At 34.2% G+C, this 26645-nt stretch overlaps 1 protein-coding gene and 1 pseudogene across 1 annotated transcript in view; both read right to left on the bottom strand.

The window, feature by feature from the left end:
• Positions 1 to 26645, bottom strand: part of FAM214A (family with sequence similarity 214 member A) — a 104785-nt gene that overhangs the window by 9377 nt on the left and 68763 nt on the right. The window contains exons 3-9 of the mRNA XM_044665158.1: positions 26257 to 26459; positions 24979 to 25104; positions 20727 to 22569; positions 18930 to 19046; positions 14100 to 14179; positions 12269 to 12377; positions 4839 to 4997 (exon numbers count right to left, since the gene is read on the bottom strand). Of these exons, the coding sequence (XP_044521093.1) occupies positions 4839 to 4997; positions 12269 to 12377; positions 14100 to 14179; positions 18930 to 19046; positions 20727 to 22569; positions 24979 to 25104; positions 26257 to 26459 (2637 nt within the window). The remainder of the gene's footprint in view (positions 1 to 4838; positions 4998 to 12268; positions 12378 to 14099; positions 14180 to 18929; positions 19047 to 20726; positions 22570 to 24978; positions 25105 to 26256; positions 26460 to 26645) is intronic.
• Positions 9970 to 11497, bottom strand: LOC123237935 (annotated as a pseudogene).

The following is a 26645-nucleotide window of genomic DNA, read 5'->3' as shown; positions in this document are numbered from 1 at the left end:
TGAGCTGGGAAAAGGACTGATAAATTGCAACGGTGACAAAATAAATAATAACTCTTTATTCATGCTAATTAAAATGAGTTTTTTTAAAACTAAGAAGCACTAAATAATACCACTCTTATGGTAAAAGAAAAAGAGCTAGATATCTACTTGTATAGGAAAGCAAGACATACTATCCTTTCCCATTATTTTGATTCCAAGTAAGAAAAAAATGAAGTATTATAATAGCGATGCTCACAAACACACCATATTTACATTTCCCATGTATATATTTCATAATATCCTGAATATATTAAACCTAGGCTTGTGATTTCAGTAGCGTAGAAAACTACTAATGAGAAAATTCTCTCTACCAAAGCAGATCAACAACTATCCTGCAACTTACAGTCTTAAAGAGTCATTTGGTAACTGAATAATTCAATGACTTGCCCAGGATCACTAAGCCAGAGACAAAACTTGAACCCAAGTTTTCATGACTTTAAGGTTGGCATTGAATTCACCTATCATGCTGCCTCTTTCATATGAAAACATTTTATTTAAGCCTAAACCAAATTAATTGAATAGTTTTACCTCTATCATGCCTATACTACATATATATATATATATGTAAAGAGTAAAATATATACAGTTATCCTTTCCACACCATGACTTTCCCCATTGTGGTTTTGATATATTGTGAGTCCGCATAAGAAATTAAATGGAAATTCTGGGGGAGTTTTGCAGAAGCTGCAGACAACACACAGAAGCCAGTAGCCGAACAGAAAAAGTTTAGAAACTTAGAAATGCATATTTAATCCAAAATTTACAAGATACTGTAAACACTCCATAACAGAAAAGAAAAAACTCAAGACTTTTTCTCTGGTCTGAAATTAGGTCTGGAAATTTTTATGTGGATTTTCCAGATCATACAAAGGGAGTGTCATACCCTTAACCCCTGAGATGTGTGTATGTATTTATATGTATCTATACATACACATATAGTAAGCACTGTTTTTACACATTTATTTAGACCACAAAATTGCTTGTACCATAGAAAAAACTAATGCTTGGTTGGTTGATTTATTAAAAAACAAAAACTATATCTAAGCTACTATGTGTATATGCATTTTCAGTTGTGTGAAAAACACCAATTTCCCCCCAAAAAACTATATTAACAGTAAACTATGTATAATATAGAAGGACAAAATGAAATTAAGAGAAAAAGCAGATCAGTTTTTTTTTTAAACCCTTACCTTCTGTCTTGGGATCAGTACTACGTATTGATTCCAAGGCAGAAGAGTGGTAAGGGCTAGGCAATGGGGATCAAGTGACTTGCCCAGGGTCACACAGATGGGAAGTGTATGAGGCCAGATTTGAACCCAGGACCTCCCGTCTCTAGGCATGGCTCTCAATCCACTGAGCCTCCCAGCTGCTCCCTAAATTACTGCTTTTAAAGCAGTTTTTAAACTGCATTAAAATCAAGGGGAAAGTATTAGAAACTTCTGATTTAGGGGCAACAACAGAAATTAATTTAAAGTAAATGTAGCTAGCTATTCATATCCACAGCTTTTACTGTAGTCTTATTCTGATGTATCATTATAGTAAGGAGGTGGCCCCGAGTTTTAAATGGCTGTCAGTAAGAGTATAACTTGACAGCTCCTATACTAAAGTGGAAAAGATGTAGGTAATGGTCTAATGACTCAATGTATGTCTTGTTTCTGATAATCAAACTACCTAAGTTCAGAAGATATTCTGAATCAGACTGGCAGAGGATGAGGAATTTACTCTTTAAGACTATCTGCTGAGCTTGTAGAAGAACGGTGATTTGCATTGGTAGAAAGAATGCTTACACCAATGAAATAACATCTTTCTTATTGTAGTGAAAAAAGCATATTATACATGATAAAAATTAGTGGTTTCGTGAATTGTATTTCTTACTACTTAGAAATACACATACCTTTGCAACCTCTAACTACTAGATTTCATTAGATTCTATTAGGAATCATAGAAGATATGCCCATTTGAATGCTTTTTTTAATTACCAATTTACTTCGAGATGGCATGCAAGTAGAACTCAAACTTAAGCCATGCGAAACTTGGTCAAAATCCTTCAAAAGAGTGTCTCCAAATTATTATGGAATAGAAACATGAAATGCTGAGCTGCAGAACAGAAACAGAAACCTCTCTTTTCAATTTTGTCAACTATGGGAGGCTATTTTGATAAAACAACTATTAAATCCTAAAGTTACCAGAGGCACCCACAGATGGCACACCAGAAATCTGTCATTGATTTATTTTGAGTTTCTCTCATCATCTGATGTTCTTCAAAAAGTAAGATTATGTTGTGTTAAGTCTTGTAATAAAATGGAGTCCATTTTTTCCCTACTAAAGCCTATGCTAAAGGCAGAAACTATGTTGTAAAGTTTATATTTAAGGAATCTTTGTTTCACTTAATAGGATGTTCAATAATGACTCTGCATCGTAGAAGTAGAACAAATACTTATTCTAAGACTGTAGAGACTTTTTTTTGATGGGTATGCCCACTATAAAAACTGAATTATAGAGCAAAGGACTAATTGGTGAATTTAATCACAAGAAAACTAGATATTTCTAAGTATCATTGTCATTTTCTTGAAGCCTGATGTATAATCCTTCTCCAATTTAGGGATATTTTAAGTCAATGATCTGATATGATTTTAATGTAATCAACAAGCCTGTATACATGGATCTTATATTAATGGGGCCAAGCAATATGCATGGCATGAGAAGCAAGGGAAGACTTCTAAGTCATATCTAAGAGAACCTAAATAGGACAATATACATAAATGGACCAAAGACTCATATAGTCCTTAGTAGGACATAGTCTCACTCTTCTAGAATTTAACCCAAGTGAATGGTTCTTTTAGCACCTCTTCCTAATTATCCCCTCAATATGTTAGCAGCACAAAGAACATAATTTTTTAATCCATTTGGCCTTATGGCTTTATTTATACAATACATCATGAAAATAAGACTGAAAATACTGCAGCATACCTTATTTGTGTTCTTATTCCAACAGCATGTAAAAAACATCAAGCTTGAAAAGCAAGACAGTATCATACTCTTACTTTGTTACTGATCTCAACCCATTAAAAAAAACAGCTATTCAAAATTAGCATGGGATTTCATCAATACAATTAATTCTTCATGGTACTACCATCAAGATAACAGTAGTCATCCAGTGTTTTCTATGACAAAGAAGTTAACTAAATGACTGACGTTATAGACAGGCCACTTGTAGAGGAGGATCTCTGCCATTTTAAGACCATCAGAGCCAAGAACAGCTCTAGCAAAATGATTTAACAACTGTCTTACATCATTTCTTATAAAGAGCCATAAATATATAATCACTAGCATTGAGATTTTTGAATGGGCCACACTAATATTTGCTGCTATCAAAATTTCACAAACTGAACACTTCTAGTCTAAATACAAATTGTTCTAGATCAGTGTTATTAAAATAAAATAGCAAAAGGGCTACTAACCTGAGCATAAGGATCCCTGTAGACCACTTAATGAATTAGAAAATCACATGCTAACATTCTAACATGTTAATATTCTAGGGTATGTTTGTTTCTTTTGTTAACTATTTCCCAATTTTAATGCATTTTAACCATTCAGGCTGCACTGGGGAATTTTGTAGGCTGCAATGTAGTCCATGTGTTTGACACCTTTGTTCTAGAGACATAAACAATGTGCATAAAGGCAGTCTGAAGTTTCTTGGAGATAGATAATCTAATTTTCTAGATAGTAGGGCTAAGATAGTGAGGCTGGCACCCAGCTTCATGTGGGAACAATATGTTTCTTTTTCCCCTCAACCATTCACTGCTTATTCTGTTTTTTTGTCTATTCTCGCTGCAACTTAATCTTCCCTTTTCCTCAATCTCTTAATAGCCACTATACAAACTGACAAATCTGGGAAATTGGTGAAGTTTGACCAGGCCAGGAAGTCATCTAGGATAGCCTGGTGACTAGGTTAAAGACAGAGCTTTTTATGTCTGTGGAAATAAAAGAACTGGGATTAAAATTCACATTTTAGGATTCTAAGTCTTATATTACTATTACTTTGTCTTTTTTGAATTTCTATTTTAATAATCTCTTCTTACTCTACAATTTCCAGAAGTAATGCCCCTGTGCCATATTTTAGTTAACAGATTCAGTTTATTTCAATACTGGGGAGAAGAGGCATGAGGAAAATCAAGTTGCTGAATCCTTAAGCAAAGGGCTAAAAGCTCTAGTTCCATAAATCCATTTTAGCCACCAAATACACTCTGGCTTGAAGTAAGTCTACCCAGAACCCTAGTATAATATTTTAATAGTAAATATGTCTAGTTAAAGACTGGAAATGAAGTCAGAAGAGAAATCGCAAAAACTTCGGGGAAACCTTTATCTCCAGGGATTACAGGAAAGGAACCACAAAGGTAAAACTAGGAATAGGACCACCATAAATTATGGAGATTTTGCTGGAATGTCAGCTGGGTAACTCTTAACCAGCAGGAGGTTAAAAGCAGTTTTAACTGAGGCTTTATCTTTTTAAGTTACATATATATAGATATAGATATATACTTCACATTTTCAGGGTCATACACAAATCCAAATGAAGATATATATTGCCAAAATAAGCTCACAGGACAAGTGCAGAAAAGCATTGTGAACAAGTGCAGACATGTTCTAGCACAGGCTGTATTTAGCCTTCAGTTTTCTGTTAGGAAATAGGGTATGAACTATTTTCAAACAATGCACCAAAGAAGCAGAAAAGCTATCTATAAATATTTTCATTCGTATGATACAGGAAGAAAAAGCAATAAAAGTTGTCTACTTGCCATATAAGGAGAAGGGGCATTATCATCTGAAACACTGTAGAAGGACACTTCAACAGGAAGTGTCATATGAGTAGGGCAGAAAATTCCACTTGCCCCCACCTCAGCAGTAAAGCCATCAAGAATGCCTAGAGGATCTAAGCGATAGTTCAAGACAGATTCCTGTAAGACAAAAATAATGACATGAATTAAAGGCTATCAAAAACTTAACTCATTTTCTAACACTTTACTTCCCTGCCTTTTTCTACCTCTCCAGATTTATTTCACGTTCTAGACTTTCACACTTCCTACATTCCAGCCAAACCATCCCTCCCTAGCCAAACTGACCTTGAATGTGGCACTCCATGTCCTGTGTATCTCCATGCCTTTGCTCTGACAGTCCCCCTAAAATGGGAATGAGCACCTCCCTCACAATGAATGTCTCTTCCTTTTAAGGAGCAGCTACCGAATGCAGTGCATAGAGGGCTGGATCTAGTCTCAGGAATATTCATCTTCCTGAGTTCAAATCTGACCTCAAGACACTTTAAAGCTGTGTGACCCTGGACAAGTTACTTAATTCTGCTTCAATTATTCATCTGTAAAATGAGCTGGAGAGGGAAATGGCAAATAGTTTCTGTATCTTTACCAAGAAAACCCTAAATGGGTTTATGAGTTGAACATGACTGAAATGAACAAATGACAAAAATTTTCTTCAAGACTTTGAATGTTATCTCCTACATAGTCATTTCTAATACTTCCATTTGTAAGTGCTTCCATTTATGTACATATTTTATCCACTATTAGGACCTTAAGGAATTTGTTTTGCTTTGCACTCCAGTTTCTAGTGCCTGTGTGATTTGTTGGCACATTTGTATCCCTTTTATGTTACCTGGTCAATTGACACTGCAGAAACAGAAGATGGGGTAACACAGGACTGAAAGTCTTTTTTTATTTTTCTGTTTCATGGGTTATCATGAATAGCTGTATAGTGTGATAAACCTTTTTGTACTTATTTAGACTGGTCCCTGGAAAGTAGGGAGGTTGCTGCAGGGAATGGTAGGATATGGATTAGAGTTTCTGATCTGTATTGTTGAAAAGAATTTTATCCACGGATAAAATTATAGACACAGCTGAATATTTGAGCATTTATCTGGAGCCTAGTCTAGTGCCCAAATAACACACATAAATACTTTAAGAGACAGTGTGGTATAGTTTTAAAAAAATGCTGATCTTGAGTTGAAAACTGACACTTACTAGCCAGGTACCAAAGGAAAGTTAACTTCTTGAATATAAGAGTTTGGACCTGTGACATAAAGCATAACTATTGCTCCTGTACCCCTTACCTGGTTTCTGAAGTTTAAATGCTTGTCATCCTATTCAATATGAACCCGTTTGTTCTCAAGTCTTAGTTGATCATTTACATTAAATTGGCTCATTTTTCCATAATAATACAAACCAATGCAATTTATAAAAATATATTATGCAAAATACATATATTATACATAATACAAGAAAACCTTTAATTCAATATCGGTTCATAAAACCAAACAAAAAGGTTTTTAAGTACCCGTAAAGCTGACTATGGATAATGATGACCTTGTGTTAGTTGATTAATTAATCTGTGTAATGAGCTCAGACTTTTGATAGTGTTAAGTTAATGGGCCAGTTTATGAAGAATGGGAGAGTCTGTATGCCACTTATATCCATTTGTAGCACTATTAGTCCTCCTGCCAACCCCTATTATTCTATCAATTTCTATACTCTTAGGAAGTTTCCTACGGCCAATGAATATACCTATATTAGGATACAAAGTATTAACCAAAGAAACAAAAGGGAACAAAAAAAAACTATGGAACTAAAAGAATAAAAACCACATACACAAACAAACCCCTGCTGTATATGGGGGTGGGGGAAGAGAGAGACAGAGGGAGAGACTGCACTATAGTTCTAACCATTTAAAGCTAGGATTAAATAGGGATAAAAAAGATTCCTTGAGCTTGGCCTTGGACTACAATAATAGCTGAAATAGCAGCATCTGGGGTCTAAGTCATAAGATGGAAACTGTGGAGAAAAAATGCTTTCCCCTTACTATCTATCTTGAGAATATCTAGTCTGACCTGGGCTAGATTAAATTTAAGTATAAGTAGGTTGCAGATATGACACTGTCTTATGCTAGTGCTTCACTAAGGTGAGACAAAAAGTAGGAATAATAATGATGTAAGGGTCAGAATTCTGGAGAAACTTGGAGTTTTAAAGGAGACCATTCATGCAAAAAAGCATAAGCAAGTAGAAAAGAGGTAACCATTATGTAGACTGTTTGTACTCCAAGATTCTCTCATAGTATAGGGATTAAAAACAACAACTTTCAAAGAAGGTAGGTATCAATTCTAAGCCGCAGGTTCATTCCAACAAAGATAAAGTGGGTGAGCAGAAAGGACAAGCATTCAGGGTTCCTTCAGAACTCAAAATTAGGTGGAAGAAACCTCACAAGGAATATCAAAAGTATTAAAGATAAGCAACATTCTTCTCTGCCACATGTCTGCTTCTCCAGCATTATACAGTTAAAGCCTGTGAATTTTTCCTTCTCTTGGAGCACTAGAATTAGTACTAATATTTAAAGTAAAAGTCCCAGGATCAAATCCAAACATTACTTGTGTGAATTTAAGTACTTGTGTGAATTTAAGTGAGAAACTTAACATCAGTGAGCCTCAGCATTCTCATCTATAAAATGAAGTTGGCCTAGAAGGGTTTTATAGTTTCTTTCTGATCTATGATCTCGTGATCCCATGAACTCTAGTACTGATTCTGATCTCCCACTCTGGTCTGATAACCTATCCCCCCACCTACTAATTCCTTTCTTTGCTGGATGACTTGGCTTATTATTCCTTAACATAAATTGAAACTCAAATTCAATTAATTCTGGTATAACAACTCAACCCTTTCCACAGAGAAAATACTGGCATACTCTAGAAATGAATTTTTACTTACAATTGACATAACTGGGTTGGTTTCCCTGAAAAAAAAATTACCAGTGGAAGAAGGGCTACAATTCTCAACCTAGAAAGACTAGGCAACATAGAACCTTACTCTAGTGAAAGGAGCACCAATTGTGTGATAGGCTTATTTCTGATGAGACGGCAGTCTCCTTGTGACGACTTTTCCTGTTTCTGGAAATAAGGTCATGACTGGATCTTGGCTAGGGAATTTTTCTTCTGATTTTAATGTCTTATGCCAATGTTATTCAGCAAATATTGAATACTTACCAAGATGTGCATGATGGTATTACAGGGAAAGAACATAAAAGAAATTTGATTGTCAAAGTGTTTGTACCCTATGCTTTTTTTCTTTTCATAACTAAATTCTTAGAAAAAGTTTTTTGTAACTATTACCTCCAACCTTTTTCACTCCAATTTTTCTCAAACCCCTAACCCACCCAAAACTCCTACCCACTTAAGCAAAACTGCTTTCACCAAGGTGATCAATGATTTCTTAACTACTAACCAATCCAACAATCTTTTCCTCAGTCCTCTATTTGACATCCCACTGTGAAGTCTTAACAATGTTGACAAGCTCCTCCACCCATATATCCTCTCCCCATGACTTACATTAAATATTTTGTTTCCCCCAATTACATGTATTTTAACATTAAAATTTTCCTTGAGTTCTAAATTTTCTCTCTCCCCCTGAGTAAGCAATCTGATATAGATCTTACATGTGCAATCACGTAAAACATGTTTCCATACTCATCATTTTGTGGAAGAAATCTCAGAAAAAAAGAAGAAATTGAAATATTGTATGTTTTGGCCTATATTCAGACTCCATCCATTCTTTCTTTGGAAATAGACGCACTTTTCATCATGAGTCTTTGGGATTGGCTTGGCTCACCATATCACTGAGAATATTTAGGTCATTCGCACTTGTTCATTATACAATATTGTTGTTACTGTGTATGATGTTTTTCTGGTTTTGCTTATTTCACTTTGCATCAGTTTGCATGTCTTTCCAAGTCAAGTTTTCCTGAAATCATCCTGCTTATCATTTCTTATTGCACAATAGTATTCCATTACAATCATATACCACAATTTGTGTAGCCATTCCAACTGATGGGACATTTTCCCAATTTCCAATTCTTTGCCACCATAAAAAGAGCTGCTATAAACATTTTTGTACAAATAGTTCCTTCCTTTCATCACTTTTAAAAAATATCTTTGGAACAGACACCTCATAGTGGTACTGCTGGATCATAAGGCATGCACAGTTTTAGAATCCATTAGACATAGTTCCCAATTTCTTTCCAGAAGGGTTGGTTCAGATCACAACTCCACCAACAATGCTTTAGTATCTCAATGTTCCTACATCCCCTCCAACATTTATTATTCTCCTTTTCTATCATATTGGCCAGCCTGATAGGTGTAAAGTGGTACTTAAGAGTGATTTTAATTTGCATTCCTCTAATCAAGAGTAATTTAGTTGGACAGCTAGGTTGCTCAGTGGATTGAGAGCCAGGTGTAGAGACAGGGTCCTGGGTTCAAATGTGGCCTCAGATACTTCCTAGCTCTATGACCCTGGGCAGGTCATTTAACCACCAGTGCCTCATCCTTACTGCTATTCTGCCTAGGAAGCAATTCACAGTATTGCGTCTAAGATAGAAAGAGTTAAAAAAATAATTTAGAGCATTTTTTCATGTGACTATCAATAGCTTTGATTTCTTTATCTAAAACTACCTTTTCATATCCTTTGACCATTTATCAATTGGAGAATAACTTATATTTTTATAAATTTTATTCAGTTCTTTGTATATTTGAGAAATGAGGTCTTCATCAGAGATAACTTGATATAAAAATTTTCTCACATTCTTTCTAATCTTGGCTGCACTGGCTTTGTTTGTACAAAAACTTTAAAATTTAATATAATCAATTTTATACCCTATAATGCTCTCTTTCTCTTGTTTAGTCATGTCTTCCCTTATTCATAGAACTGACAGTGAAACCATTCCATGCTCCTACTCCCTAGGATTGTTGTGAAGATCAAATGAGATAAATATTTGTAAAGTGATTTGTAAGCCTCATAGTGCTATGTTATAGTCATTGTTATACCACTATACCAGACTGACTCCCAACTGTAGTAGTTATATAGCTAGCCTTCTCTCCTGAACTCCAGACCCTTTTTACCAAATACTAGCTGAAATTCTCCAACTAGGTATTCCCACAAAGCATTTCAAACTAGACATGTCCAAACAGAACTTATATTCTTTCTCTCTAAACCTATCCTTCTTCCAAACTAATTATACCTGCAGAGATCATCACTATTCTTTCAGTCACCCAGACATGCAATTTTAGTTATTCTTGAATTTTCCTTTTTGTTCATCTTCCATTATCCAATGTCCCACTAAGTCTTAAAAATCTCGCTTCTACAACATCTCTCACATGCATCCCCTCTCTATTCACACAACCACTACTAGAATTCAGGGTTTGTAATGTCTATATGATAACATCCTAAAGTTAAAAAGAAAAAAGAAAATTCTAGCAGAGAAATGCCAATGCATTGGCTAGTAGTTATTATCAGGAAAACAAAAACCCTTGAAAAAAGGGGCTTAACCATTCTATCTGCCTTCCTTTTGATCTTTTTTTTCATTGAATATAGTAACTTTATTGATGGTACTCTATGTTCCTTCCCCCACTACTATAGGAGTGCTTTGGAGTAAGGATCTGAATGGGGCACAGAATCCCCAGGATATGGACACAGTTTATGAATGTGGGCTTTTCAGTGGTAGAACTCTTTTTTGGCTGGGGATGTAGAGTCATGACTTTTTTCTTTTCCTTGGAGGCCATGTAGATCATGTGGTCTACTGTATGGCTGCTATAACTATATTCCTTATCATACCAGGGAATGAGTTTGACAAAATAGTCATTGAGGGTAATAACACTATCAGCATCAAAGGCAGAAGAGTAGGTGTTGCTGTTAAACTCACAGGATACTCTGTGTAGTCCAAGATAGCCCTTTCAAGGGTCCTCTAAGGCTTGCTTCACCACCTTCTTGATATCATCATATCTGATAGTTTTCTCTAGGGAATAAGTCAAATCCACAACAGATACACTGGGAGTAGGAACATGGAAAGCCATGCCTATGGGCTTCCTATTTAGCTGAGGCATGACCTTGCCTATAATCTTAGTAGTACCAGTGGAAGCAGGGATGATATTTTGGGCAGTACCACATCAATCACATCATGCCTTGCCAGAGGGGCCATCTAATGTATTCTGGGTAGTAGTAATGGTATGAAGTTTGGTCTTGAATCCTTCCACAATGGTCAAGTTGTCATGAATGACCTTGGCCAAGGGCACCAAGCAGTTGGTAGTGCAGGAGGCATTACTGACAATTCTAAGAGAATTATGTATTTGTCATGGTTCACTCTCATTACAAACATTGGGGTATCAGCAGAAGGGGCAGAAATAATGACCTCCTTGGTTCCACCCTTCAGGTGAGTCCTAGCCTTTTCCATGATGATAAAGACACCAGGGGACTCTACAACATGCTCGACTCCAGCATCTCCCCATCTGCTCCTAGAAGATGATAATGGCTTTTCCACTTTTCATGAGTTTTCCATTCTCAGTCTTAAAAGTGCCTTTGAACTTGCCATGAGTGAAATCATATTGGAGCATATAAACCATATAGTTGAAGGGGTCATTGTGGGGTACAATGTCTATTCCGCCAGAATTGAATGTAGCCCTGGTAACCAGGCATCCAATATGGCTAAATCCATTGCCTCTTTCACCATCTTGTCTCAGGGATTCAATTGCAATGGTGGATCCTAGTGCCAAGCTTGGGAGAACAACTGAGAGCCTCCTTTGGATCTTCTTCAGCTTATCATCATCCATCTTAAATGAACTATGGCAACCCAGAATCAAAAATAATAAACTAGATATGGTGTGACAAAGGGAGGATTATAGCAGGATTATCATCTTATTTTTGTAAACCGTGTCCCTCTCGACATAAGTCAAAAATTAGCTTTTATAGCTATCTAGTCCATCGTTTTATCAAGACCCAGCCTTTTCAGTTGTCCATTACATTATTTTACCCATAGTGGAAACGACTGCTAAAGGAAGTACTTAAGTGTGGATCTCTAACCAGTCAATTTCAAAGCTCAGCTTGACCAAATGGTGGGTAGGAAAGCTACCTTTCAAGAAATTCCTTCCTATAATTTCAAAGGAATTTTCAGCACAAAAGACCAACACTGATGGACAAAGATTTCCTCACCTCCCTAGGCCTCATTGTTAGCTTTCTCCAAGTTCCCCCAGATCAAAGATAAGTAATGCCTTCTATCCCCAAAGTGATAAGGGAGACTTTAAGTATAAAGCATATCTTTCCCACAAAATATTTGGGACCCTCACTCAAATGATAGAAATAGTTCTAGAAGAAACTTCAGTTCTTACAAAATAAGTCAAATTGCATAATACCTCAAAATTTCCTAGAAGACTAAGACTTGTTATGGGTGGAGCACTAGAACTCAGAAATGGTTTTCCATGGATATCTGGATCATCTTCGATGTTTATACACTGCTGTGGACTATAAAAGAAGAAACAAAAAGTCACATCATTCCAGGTGATTCAGTTAAATAATTTTCATTACTTTTGTTTAGTTATGTTGAGAATAAGAAGCTTTTTTAAAACATGGAATATTATCCCTGATAAAATAGCTTAGATGATATTGAATTGTTTTTAAACCCTTATCTTCTGACTTAGAATCAATACTGTGTATTGGTTCCAAGGCAAAAGAGTGGTAAAGGCTTAAGTGACTTGCCCAGGATCACACAGCTAGGAAGTGACTAAGGCCAGATTTGAACCCAGGATTTCCCATCTCTGGGCCTGGCTCTCAATCTACTGAGCCACCCAGCTGCCCCTGATATTGAATTTTAAAGTAGAAATTTTATTTGTATATATATGTTAAAAATGCCTACATAATTATAAGTTGTTTCCAAATTACAGGTTTAAAATAGCTAGCATTATATTTTTATAAATCCACATTTAACAGCACTTTTATAAATGATAGAACTAATATAAATAGCATTTTAAAATGACTTACTGATATATGCTGATGATAGTTGACTATTCTGTTTTGAATTTCTACTCATATTTAATTGGTAAAGTGATATTTTTCATCTTAATAGTTAATTCACAATTCTTAATTAAATACAAAAAAATTCTTTTTGATTTCCTCATACAGTGAATTAGTAGAATCTCATTTTTTTTAAAGGACCAAGATCAAGATTTCTTAACCCTTTTTTGTGTCATGGGCCCCTTCTCAGAACATTTTTTAAATGCAAAAAAAAAATACATAGAATTAAAAAGGAAACTAATTAAAACCAATGGTTATCAAAATATTTTTAAAAACCACATTCACCAAACTCGGGTTAAGAATTCCCAATTTAGATGTTATACAGACATTTAATTTAACAACTCTAGGCTCTGATTCCATGCAGAGATTGTGAAAAAATGAACATATCAAAGAGTATGCGATGGTCTATTTTAAAAATGGTTCATTGACACACATACATGCCATGAAGAACTTAGGAATTAAGGATGGAGAAAGCTGCATGCTTAACTATAAAATACAAAGAGGACTCTTTTAAATAATTCTTTCTAATTTTATAGGAATTACTGGAAACCTTGACCTAATACTGTCCGAAACGCTAATTAAATAACTGCTTGTTCCATATACTCCAAATGACAATTTGGCAAATCTCACTAGAGATTATATTTTTATTTGTACAAGATGTTTTTTACTCTACGGAATGTAATTAATGCAAAAACTAGAGCTTTGAAACTAAGAAATTTTCAAGTGCAATTTATTATTTTATATGGTATCTAGTGGAAAAGTAAAAAATTAAAGACCTCTGACATCATGAATAACCTTACTATAAGGAGAAGAGAAAGAAATTGTGGAAGTCATGAATATAGTCAGAACATCCAAAATGTAGGGGAAAAAATCCTAAGGGTTTATTGGTGGGGATGACATAAATTCATGAAGATACAAAGTTATGAAAATGTTAGAAGAAAAAGCATACTGCTAGGTGTTGGATTTAACTTCTTCACAGCTATTAACCACTGGTTTTCTATTATAACCTCTATTTCACTCTGGCAATTCTTTAGAAACTAAGATTTATAAAGGAAATCAAAAGGAAGACAAGATTTACTTTTCTAGAAAATGAAAGTATTCCTCACTTTGGAGTTGTCTTCAAAGTAAATCTAAATTATATACATGTAATTAAATGAATTTCAGGGTAAATACCTTCTGGATGACAAATTTTTCAAATGTAGTAAGGAAGTATCCAAATCAAAGCAGCCTGATTGTGTTTTCCTTTGAGGAACCTAAGAGAAGAGTAAATAATTTGAAATACTAAAAAAGAAAACTAAAGATAAACACAGAAGTCTTCATTTGGAATAGTCAAGTTTTTAGCCAAAAGTTAAGCAAATGTTTTTAGAAATGGCTAGCATTTTTTCCAAAGTATTCCCTACTTAATGTCATTAAAAACTAGATGCTATCTTCAGTTAGTAATATTATTCTCGGAATAATTATTCTAATTTTGCTACTCTTAAAAATCAAACTAATTTAAAAAATATTTAAACTATTTAATCACAGAGTTACGCTTCTAACCTGAAAATACCTTAGGAAAGAAATAATCAAATTTAACCATTAAGATGCATACAATAAAAAAATTGTGTAAAGTTTGACTCAATGGACCAGGAAAAAATTAATTGGCATTTTTGTTACATGTCTGTGTAATGCTGAGAGCAATTTAAAGTACTTACTCATATATTTCTCCAAATTAAGTGCCCTGTGATATGAGGTTCAATTCTAGATCTTTAACTATAAGTTTTGAAAGATGCCCTAATTTTCTTTATCTTTGAAAAATGAAGTGCTAGTATGAATAAAACTGACAAATTACCAAAGAAAACAATTTTAAGATAAGAGAAAAGCAAAGACTAACTCTGGAAGTTAAAAATAAGAATATCAAAGGATAATCCCTTAGTAATTCAGTGGGACTGAATATTCTGAATATTGGTCTTTGAATATAGAATAATATATAATCATAGATTTAGAATAATGTAATCACCAAATTTAGAAACAGAAGGGACCTTAGAGATTATTTAGCCAAACCTCATTTTACAGATGAGGAAACTTGGGCCCAGAGAGATTAAGTAATTTGCCCAACATCATAATACAGAGTTAGGATTCAAATCTGGGTTCTTTAGTACCAATTGTAGTATTCTTCCAACTACATAACTTGCCATAATCAGTAAAAAACCTGGTGAGTCTAGTTGCCTAATAATCTTCAACAGAGTACTTCAAGACATCTTTAGAGGTCTATATCATCATTTCAGCCTTACTTCATTGATGTTTACCCATAGATTCCTTAAACTCAAGAGATAAATGGTGCCCGCATTGTCAGAGATGACAAATTTTGATAATCTAAGTATTTAAATTAATAGGTGTAAAGTTGTAATTGTTTATAGAGCACAAGGGTGAACAATTATTTTTTTTAGAAATCAGCTATAATCAAGATATTCTTTTCTTGAAATGATTCTGCAAAATCAATATGTCTGATCAACATAGAAGCCTGAGTGAGGCTTTCTGGTCATTTTCCATGGTAATAGGTATTTTCTGTGAGTTATTCCAAGTAGAAAGGCATATTTCAAATGTCCTTAAGTTCAATATTTTTTGTAAATAAGTATGTCATGAACCATAGTTTCCAGCCAGTGATTTTATGCAAAGAATTCCCAGATGCACTGTATAGAATCTAGCCAAAATAATGTGCTGATTTCCTTTTATAATAATTCAAATCAAATATTAATTATACATAACACTTATTTTCCTTGGTTTCCTTCAAATTTGAACTCAAATTTTACCTTCTGTAAGAGGCCTTCCTATTTATAGCCCTTTCTGCCCAAACCTATTGGTACAGACTTCCCACTGAGTTTATCATCCATCTATTCTGCATATATCTTGTATGTATATGGCTATTTGAATGTTGTTTCCTTCATCAGAATGTCAGCTAATTGAGGGCAGGAAACGTTTACATGGAATAAAGTGCTTAATAAATACTTGATGACTGCCTGGTATCTATGTTCAAAGTTTCTTAGCCACTAGAGAAGATAGAAGGCTTAGATAAGGTGCCTTCCTCTCAGCAAGCTTAAAAAGCTAATAATGTTATATAGCACACACATACATACAAAAAGATAACTATAATGCAATAATACATATTAATTACATCAAAGAGGTATAAAACAATGATATGTGAGATCTAAAGCTGAAGGGTTATTACTTATTTTGGGGAGGAGAAACAAATCAGCAAAGGTGTGGAGTGGGCTGTAAAGGACCAAGAGAATCTGAATAGACAAAGCAGGGAAGAAGAACATATCAGGTATAGTGAACAGTATGAAAAAATATATAAAGGTAGGAGAGATTGCAAAGTGTGTTCAAGAAACATATAGTGGCTCAGTTTAGTTGAAGCATAGAATGCACGGGAGAGGAGTAGAGAGTGGAATAAAATGAAATCAGACCAGAAAGGAAGCATCAGAGAGTGGAGTCCTTGAATGCAAAATAATAGATTTTGAGTAGACATTAGGGAATCACTGAAGATTTTTGAGATGAGTGCTAGATTTAAAAATTAGGAAGATGAGTACATGCATAAAGGAGATGAACATTAAGAATATGTTGAAAGGGTAAAGAATCAGAAGTAGGAAACCCTATTACCACTTGATGTCCCTAAAAAAGTGTATATAGAGTACTTACTCAATAAAGTTCAATAAATTGGACTTGTTTATAGGTAGCTAACTCATACTGATAGCCTGAAAATGACTTGAATGCCTCAAGAAGTTTCATCCAGACCCTACTCAATTCACAGGTCAATATATGATTTGATTAACATGGATCAGGAAAGGTTTTGTACTTAAAGTGGAAGTGATCATCTAATAGTGTCAAATGGTTCAAGAATTATTATTTAGTATCATCCTTCCCATGTTGTAGATGAGCAGGAAGTCATAAACACTAAGGAGAAAATGTGTGCTTTATATGGAGTGACAAAACTAAGAATATGGATTTATTCTTTGAAAAATATCTTCTAAAAGCCTGTGTAAATATTAGCGTCGCAACTGTGGCTGTAACTGACTTCAACAAAATCTGTTTTATAATCTGTTTATAATACTGTCATGTGGATAATGTTACAGGATAATAAGCAGTTGGTAGTTCAGTGTCATTGCTACATACAACCCCACTATTATAAAATGATGCCTAAAGAATGTAAGAAACAATGGTTAGCATTCATTAACATTATACTCCATAATCTGAGCAGGTGCTAGTACATCTGAACTATGTGAAGACAGTGGAGTCTGCATTTTTCTCTGTTTCATTTAACTGGACAGCAAAAGCTCTCTTCCTCTGTTATGGACAGTACAGATATCGAAAGCTATAGAATCAGATTTAGTCAGGAAGGACATCAGAGATCATTTAGTATAAACCTTCAGTTTATAGATGAGGGAACCGAAGATGAGAAAGGATAATTGTCTTGCCCATGGTTACACAGGTAGTAAATAACCGAATGAAGACTTAAACATAGGTCCTCTAACTTCAATTTCAGGGCTCTTTGACATATGGCAATGCAATTTCATTGTCTTGAGCCTTCTCTTGGACTCTTATAAATGTTAAATTTAGTTTACTCAAGAGTTGCTATTGTGGATATGAACACTACATAATAATAATGTTAAAAACAATAAATGCCTCATATTTATAAATAACTCACTTTAAACTTTATAAAGCTCTCCTTCATCTACTGTGAAGTAATAAGTACAAATTTATTATCATCTCCATTTTACAGGAGGAAACTGAGGCTCAGAGAAACTAAGTGACTTGCCCATGGTACAATAGCTATTAAGTGTGGGAGTTGGGACTTGGATAAATCTCCTGATTCCAAGGTCAGTTACTCTTTCCACAATTTTAGGCTGCCTTTCACATAAGGCGATTCTACAATATGTAACCTAAGAAATCACTTCTTTTTAATAAGAGGCATAGACTCTCTATATATAAGGATCCCAGGCTGTTTGACCAACTTTTCAATGTGAATCTATAAAACTAATTTCTGTAATTAAAGAAATTTTATGTCCTAGGAAGAAACTGTACCTCCTCTTGAATAACTCCCTCTTTCTTGAGTAACAAATATTTATTCAGAATTTCTGGAATAGCTGCAGCCTTTTCCCTACTTTGGAAGGAAACCAGCTAGAGAGAAAATCACTGAGAAATCACACAGTCCTTATAACCTAGGTCCCCAGAAAAACGCAGGGAGGGGACTAGGGAAAGAGACACCTGTCATTCTTCATTTATCCAACAGATTTGGAGAGGGTTCAAGTATGGTGTTAGTAGTGAGAAAAGTCACATGCCAGTGAAGTGGAACATTTGAGAATGGAATGATGGCTTTATGGCTATCCAATTTAAACAACAGCCTATTCTTACTGCCAAGTAAGGCATAATAAAAGTAAAAAACAGACAAGGGATAAATAGCCCTTCAACATGTCAGAACATGATTGCTATAGAAACTACTATAGACAAAAGCTTCATCCCAGAAGTCACCTAAGTATACAACTATATGGGAATTCAAAAGGATAAAATACTAGCATGAACTTAAGCAAAATAAAAAACATTATACCATAATGACCCTGTCATTTATATATAACACAGATCTTTATCTTCTCTGCAAAAAAGACCAGGGAGACAGGATTTAAGTATGCAAATGTTTATGTGTATTAAGACTTAAGCTTAAAGACTAATTCTCATTCCCCATTTTCTAGGCACTGAAACATTTTCTCTAAGTACTAAATTGTTTAATCCTTGCTTGAATGTACCTTTTATGTTGCTGACAAGGCTAAGCTTAAGTAACCTCTAAAATATTTAACTTTACTGTAATTTCCTAAAATGTTTCACTTTCATATAGAATTTAATTACTTTGTTTAAATCCAATCTATACTGGAAGAAAGTGGTATTTTGAAAATGACAAAGTACAGAGGAACATCTTAATGAATTTAAAGTTATTTGGTTTATCTGCTTACTAGAGGCTATAAGACTTACAGGACTTGAAAGAAGAGGTAATCCAGTTCGAGGATGGAAGGCTTTGGTTGAGGTTCCATCTAATGAATGAAAATTGTGTTTTCGCCACATACTTGGATGTTTCACTGATATAGTTCTCTGCCGGGGAAAGAATACTATTTTAATTCAAGCTCAACACAACTGTCAAATACTTGAGTTTCAAGACTCATTCTAGCTGTATTGAGGTCTGGTCTTGGGCAACAAAGCTATACTTTCTCAATATTGTAAGAATAACTTAAAATATATACATGTGTATATATGTGTATCTATTATATACACACAAACATCTGACTTAAAGCCCTTTTACCATTTAGAGGAGAGGATCTTAAACAATCTCAGAGAAAAATCCAATCATTATTTTGAGAAACATAAGGAAGAAACGCCTAAACAATTTGAAGAAAAGTAATTTAATTACAAAATTGTCTCCCAAAATGAGATTTTTAGATACTTAAATGACTTATTTTTTGAAAGTCCATCTAGTTAATTATTTGACCTTGAAAAGATAGATTTTTACTATCTACTTAGATAGATAGATGTATAATGTAAAAAAGTCCCTATCAAAGAACACTACCACTACTTCTTCTGCTATGACTGTTATTACTATTACTGGTAGACATTTATGTGACATTTTATGTTTTATGAAACGTTCTATCATTCATTCACTCATTAGAAGAATGAACTGTTGGAGAGCCAGAAAGATTTTGAATTACTAGATTATAGAAAGTAGAAATAGCCTTTCTCTGGGAAACTTAAAACTACCTATCACAAATGAAGTCCTAACTATCAGGTATAAAGAATGATCTTTGTGGATAAAGATATCCTAGTGTTACTTATTTAAAAGAATAATGTCACTCAGTTTAGGATCAGGACAATACAGAAAAATATAAGTGGTTGGGTTTTTTTTGCTTGTTTTTATTTTTTTTAGATGAAAGTTTAATTTGTAATACCTCTGAAAGGAAGCAAATTTGAGAGGAATATATCTTTTAGATACAAACTAATTCTGAAACATATATGATAACATTAGATCAGGAAAGAATAGAAAATTAAAACATAGAATTGTGAAACCTAAATTTTAATTTAATTTATTTGAGTTTTTTTCTATTCTTGCTCATTCAATGGTATTGGACCAAGTCTAGTAAAATGAACAACAAAAGGCATCACAGAGCTACATGAAATAAAGCACTTAATAATCTAATGAGTATAATTTATTTTTGTGAAGTTTTGAACCCACGGACCACACATAAAAACCCTTGAGATTCTGACAGGAAAGGGAAGTACATAATCTATATTTTGAAAAATAATGAATGCTATCATCTTTAAAAGAAAACATTTTAAAATGTAGTAATTCAAATAATTTTTAAACCAGTTTTACTATCTGACCAGTTTCTATTGCTCACTTAACATAAGCTATTTGTCCTGGGGAAAATATTACTTACAAAACTATTATTAATTACTATTACCAAAATTATATAAGATAAAAATAACATTTTAAACACCACAATTTTTCATGTTCCTTTTTGATTTTTTTAATAGGATATGTGATTTCATCATAAGAAGCTCTAGTTGAGGACCTATCACCATACCTGCTCTGGTGGTCCAAGTATTGGGAGTCCAGGTACAACATTCCATACCCAGATATATGTAGGCAGTAGGATTTTAATCCAGATTTTCCTAACTCCTAAGGGCCAGCTCTCCAGCTACTATATGCCACAATACAATTTTTTAAAATCAAAAGTAATTAGATTTAAAAATTAGGTTTAAAATTCAAATTTTACCTACCAGAACTTCTGTGTTTTTTAGTCGTTCACACCTAGAGGCACAATCTTCTCTAATTTTTCTCTGAGAACAATTTTGAGATTCTTCATCAATTGGGTCCTCATTCTCATCTTGTTCAGCTTTGAATTGGTCTGGCTTATTTTTACATTTGAAACTCTCAGTGTCCTTATTTCGATAGTTTTCTATGCTAACAAGTTGAGTTTTTTGCTCACATGCCTTGGATGTTTTGGGGTCTGTCTTTGGGCATATAAGCTCATGTTTATGCAGATGATCAGATGCTGGCAACACAGGAGATTTTGGTGAACTATTAAGTGTTTTTGAATTATCTAAATGGTGGTTGTGAAAAGAATCTGGATTGCCATTCTCACTTTTTACTGTTCTTTCCTTATGTGTATTTCTGCATATCTGTTCATCAATATTGCTAGAATCTGAACACTGTTTATCAATTCTATTAATTTCTTGATCTTTAAATTGACATCTGGAAACTGTTTTTTCCAATCTGCCTGGTGATTCTAATTTAATTTCTTTGCTATGAGATGTATTTAAGCAAGTCAATAAATTTGTAGCTTTAGTTTGTGTTTGTTGAAATGTGCTTTGGACAGTTTCATTAGGATGTTCTTGATGTGCATTTCTTCTGATTTGAGTTTTTAAAGGTGTCTTTAATTCACTGCATTTAAAAGAATTAAAAGATTTATCAGTAATTATTATATTTTTGCCTTCACTATTTCCAGATAAGCACAAATCTTTGTTAGAGAAAGAAATGGAGTTTTCCTTGCTTTTCTTCAACAAAGTTTTATCTTCATATGAACTCCGAAAAACTTTTGAATGAACAGAATTGGAGTCATTCATGTTGAATGAATGCCTGGGGATATGTGATGCAGATGGGTCACAATGAATCAAGTGCTGTGCAATCCTTGCAATAACTTCTTGTCGTTCTTGAAGTAGAGAGCCTATCAAAGGATTAGTCTCACCAATGGATGAGCGAGAATAAGTATTACTGGAAACATAAGAATCATACTGAGGGTTTTCTGGTTTTGACTTTGTTTTCCCCTCACCAGTGTTTTCTGAGGATGTATATTCTGGGCTAATAAAGCCAACAGAGCTGTTTTCCTTATTTTTCTTCAATAAATTTCCATTTTCATATGAACTCCGGAAAATTTTTGAGTTAAGTGAATTGGAATCTTGCATTCTGAATGGGTGCCCAGAAACATGTGAAGTGGTTGGATCACAATCAATTAAATGTTGAGCAATCCTTGCAATAACTTCCTGACGATCCTGAATTAAAGAGCCTATTAAAGGATTGGTCTCTCCTGTGGGCTGCCAAGAACTATGGCTACTAGAAACATTGGGATCCCCCCAAGACAACGATTTTAAAGTTCTCACTGATGTTCCAAGTGATTTTGCATCTCCTGTAGCATTAAAACACTGTATACTTGATTGAGGTGTCCCAAGGTCAGAATCATGGCCAATACCTGGATACAGTTTGAAATTTTTGACAGCTGTATTACATTCTGGATTTATGGATTTTTTTGCATGTAACAAACCTTCTGGTACTATAGTCCAAGTTTGTTTGCTACACAGATGTGAACTGCGCATATTGCACTGCTCAACTTCCTTGGAATTATAATGTTGATGAGTTTTCAGTTGATGTTCTTGAATTCTTTTTTCATAAAAGTTAATGTTAGTATGAATACTACAGGTCAAGACTGGATAATTAGATTGTCTAGGCAAGGACTGAACACTGACTTTCAAGGCCACATTGTGAGAAACATTGGGAACAGGAAATACATGCTCAGTGGGAGTCTGGGAAAAATTCCATTGTAGGTCAACATCAGCAGCACTGATTCTGAAACAAGGCAGATAAATAAATTTTAAATCAATATCTATAAACATTGCATACCTCTAGTTATTTATCAATTATCACAGAGACATATACTTTGGATTCATTCAGTCCCATGACTTTCTCTACTGTCTGTTTTCTGTCTACTGACTACTGCTGACATCTTGGACCACCTAGAGAAGCTGGCCTTCTCCTCAGTGAAACCTTGGTGATGGAGATCCCTTCATTTTTCTTCTCTATTTCTTAAAACTTCCTAGTATTGACATCTGTTCTCACCTACTTCCCAACCATTTTCCAAGGACGAAATATCTCTGTTCTTTGCCAAAACTAATCTCTCAACAATTAAAATTACTCCTATCTTCTCCTATTACTTCCTTCAATGGCTAACAAAGTGCTCTTTCATTCATACAATGCCTTTGATCTGTTTCCTTCCATCACTTCTTTCCTACTGAATTATAAAGAGGATCAGATGTTTTAAATTTTTTTTTTACTTCATTTGATCTTTTCTCTTATGAATCACCATATTACTTGAAAAATAAGTCTATATACAATATACAGATTGCCATACGACCTACTGTCTCAATACCTTGAAATATAGTTTCTATTTCTTTCACTTCCTAGCTTCTCACAGAAAAAAAAATCATAGCTAATGTCAAAGTTGTCAAATCTAATACCTGGGGCAGCTAGGCAGCACAGTGGATAGAGTGCCAAGATTAAAGTAAGGAGGACTTGAGTTCAAATTTGGCCTCAGACACTGCCTAGCTGTGTGACCCTGGACAAGTCCCTCAACCCCATTTGCCTAGCCTTTACCACTTTTCTGCCTTATTGATTCTGAGATAGAAGGTAAGAGGTTTTTTTTTTTTGGTTGTTGTTTTAATTAAACCCTTACCTTCTGTCTTGGAGTCAATGCTGTGTATTGGCTCCAAGGCAGAAGAGTGGTAAGGGTAGGCAATGGGGGTCAACTGACTTACCCAGGGTCACACAGCTGGGAAGTGTCTGAGGTCGGATTTGAACCTAGGACCTCCTGTCTCTAGGCCTGGCTCTCAATCCACTGAGCTACCCAGCAGCCCCAAGAGGTTTTTTTTAAAATCAATTCACCTTTCTAATTTTCATTTTCTTTGACCAACTTAACATCTGACATAGTTAACCAACTACTCTCTTTTTAGATATATACAGCTACCATATTGTTACATTACCATATTTTCCCTGTCATCTTCTGTTAGATCTTTTCATTTCTTTCATTGTCTTCTCTTTCTCTTTTATAGGCTTATAGAATTATAAATTTAGAAGAAGCTGCTGAGATTATCTAGCCTATTATAATAGAACTGTAAAGTAACTTGCTCATAGTCACGGAATTTGAATCTACATTCTTCCTCTGAAGTCAGCATATAATCTAGGTGACTCAAATCACAAAATGCTGCTTGCATTTCTGCTTATCAACTTAATATATATTCCAGTATACCTCTAAAAGACTATAAGCTCTATTATGGCAAGGAATGTGTCTTAACTAATCTTTATAATTCAGTATTGAATATAGTGCTTTAAATTTACTCATTTTGCAAAAATGGAAACTAAAGATCAAAATAAGAAACAATGATTGACTAGTCTAATGTTATGAAGCTAGTAAATACATATTGTTGCATTTAAAGATGCAAAGCATACCATTCTGATAAAACAATATAAAAAACAGAATGGGTAGAGAGTGCCAGGGATGGGGGAAGAATTATAAGACTATATAAAATAATTTTATTTTCTGTATATTTGGACTCAAATCTATGGAGACAAAAGTTTTCAAAGTATCAACTGAGAACTCACGCGCCTCAATGATCCTCCCAATGGTCAGTTATCTAAAGTGTCAATTAAACACTTCTCCAGAAGCTTATTAAGTGGCCTACTTTAATATGAAAAAATTAAGTTTGTAAAAAAAAATTTACATTTATATACGTTCTAGCTCTTGTTTCATTTATTTATTTGTTTGTTTGTTTTTAAACCCTTAACTTCTGTGTATTGGCTCCTTGGTGGAAGAGTGGTAAGCGTGGGCAATGGGGGTCAAGTGACTTGCCCAGGGTCACACAGCTGGGAAGTGTCTGAGGCCAGATTTGAACCTAGGACCTCCTGTCTCTAGGCCTGACTCTTAATCCACTGAGCTATCCAGCTGCCCCCCTAGCTCTTGTTTTAAAGAGTATCAAAGACCACATAAATAAGTAAAATTTCTTAATTAAAAATATTTTTAATAAACCCTTCTGTTTACCACAGAAGAGTGGTAAAGGCTAGGTAATGGAGGTTAAATGACTTGCTCAGGGTCACCAAGAAAATTTCTTAATCTTTAGAAAAAAAGGAAACTTATAATTCAAAAGTTAATATGTTATTTAGCAGTAAAACAATGAATGTTGTCTTTTTCTACCCCTGGCATACCTGTAAAGAATATTTCGTGGAATAGCACCATGGGAAACACTCAGCCAAGCACTTAACTGAGAAAAGAAGACAAAAGAACGCACAGCCAATAGAAGAGTCTTCTCTTCAATAAATCGATCTCCATTTCTAAATGCAATAAGAGAAAAAAACCAAGTCTTAGAAAGCATCATAGAACAAAATGCTTAAATTGAGAAATGTAGGCTATCAGATGAATAAAATTTCTCTAAATAAATGTGTTAAAACAATAATAAAGGGTATAATTTTATTAATTTTAGTCTATACTATCATTTACATTCATCTCCTTTCTACTCAAGTTTCTACCCTTGCTCAGGTCCTATCACTTATTCCATAGCCTATTCCATTTACATTTAGCTTATTCCATTTACTGCAGTACTCTCCACTGTAGTTAAACTAATCAGCTAGCTGGTTTCTGTATACAATCTTTTGTTTCTTGTTTCTATACCTTTAAATAGGTTAAGTTAGTCCTTTGTGTGGAATGCTACTCCTAGATCTCCTTCAAAGCACAGTCCAGATGCTTGCCCCCCCCCCCCAAAGAAGGTTTCTTGATCCCTAAATTTCTTTGAAAGATCAATGTATATAACTTTGCAGACACACTGCATTACTTCTAAGACTTATGTTTTAACCCCTCAGTAGACTGGAAGTTCTTTGAGAGTGGAAAGTGTTTAGTCTATTTGTCTTTACATTGTAGGTACCTAATATAATCCCTTGCACATAGTAGGTGCTTTATAAATGAGTGGGGAGACAATTACCAGCAAATTATCAAGTTACACAAATATACTCAAAATGTTTTGGAAAGGATGATTCATTGTGAAGACATAAAGACCTGACACACTATTGACATTATACACACAGGAACACACCCACAAAAACTAATGGAAAACTGCTTTTTAAAATCAAATTGAATTCCACTACTAGGATTATTTCATACTGAACAATAATAGTAGTTGTATAAATATGGGAATTTTTGGTAAATTCAAAAAAGGCCATAAGTTTTAGAAATGAAACTCAATCATTTCTCTTTGTGAGTTTGAACTTAAAATCAGTACCTCTGAAATAAAATTATAATTAAAATTGGTATGTTGTGACTCACTGAAAGTAGCTTTAGCAAAAAAGTATCACTTAAAACAATGGCAATAAAGTACATTTATTAAAAATGAATGTGTGCCCTTATATACATAGGTATTTTACTTTTTAATTTCTAAAGTAGGAAAAAAATAAATGAAAGGAAAACATAGAAAACAAAACTCAACAACTTACTGTCGAGGAACTGGTTCCAAGATCCACCTTTCTAATAATAAAGCATCTTGTTTAATTGCAGGATCATTTAAATCATTTCCCTCTGTGTTAGGCCCATCATCACTATAGCAACAATCTGGAAGTAGCATCACTTCTACCATCACTGGAAGATTATTTTTCCAAAGCAACATGACCTCAGATCTTGTTCGTCTGGCTTGGCGACACTTAATAAAATGACATATAATGTAACAAAATAAATATATGCAAAATATTTTAAAAACAAAATATTAAATAGCCATATATAACTATTTAAATAGCACTGAATAGTTAAAATACTTAATATTTCTTGATCTAACAATGAAATCCAATCCCAAAAAACAACTATTCTGTAGCAATAATGTATCTCCACA

The sequence above is a fragment of the Gracilinanus agilis genome, chromosome 2 (assembly GCF_016433145.1).
Source record: "Gracilinanus agilis isolate LMUSP501 chromosome 2, AgileGrace, whole genome shotgun sequence".
Lineage (NCBI taxonomy): Eukaryota > Metazoa > Chordata > Mammalia > Didelphimorphia > Didelphidae > Gracilinanus > Gracilinanus agilis.
The sequence above is the reverse complement of the archived record's forward strand: the minus strand, read 5'-3'. Positions and strand labels throughout refer to the sequence as shown.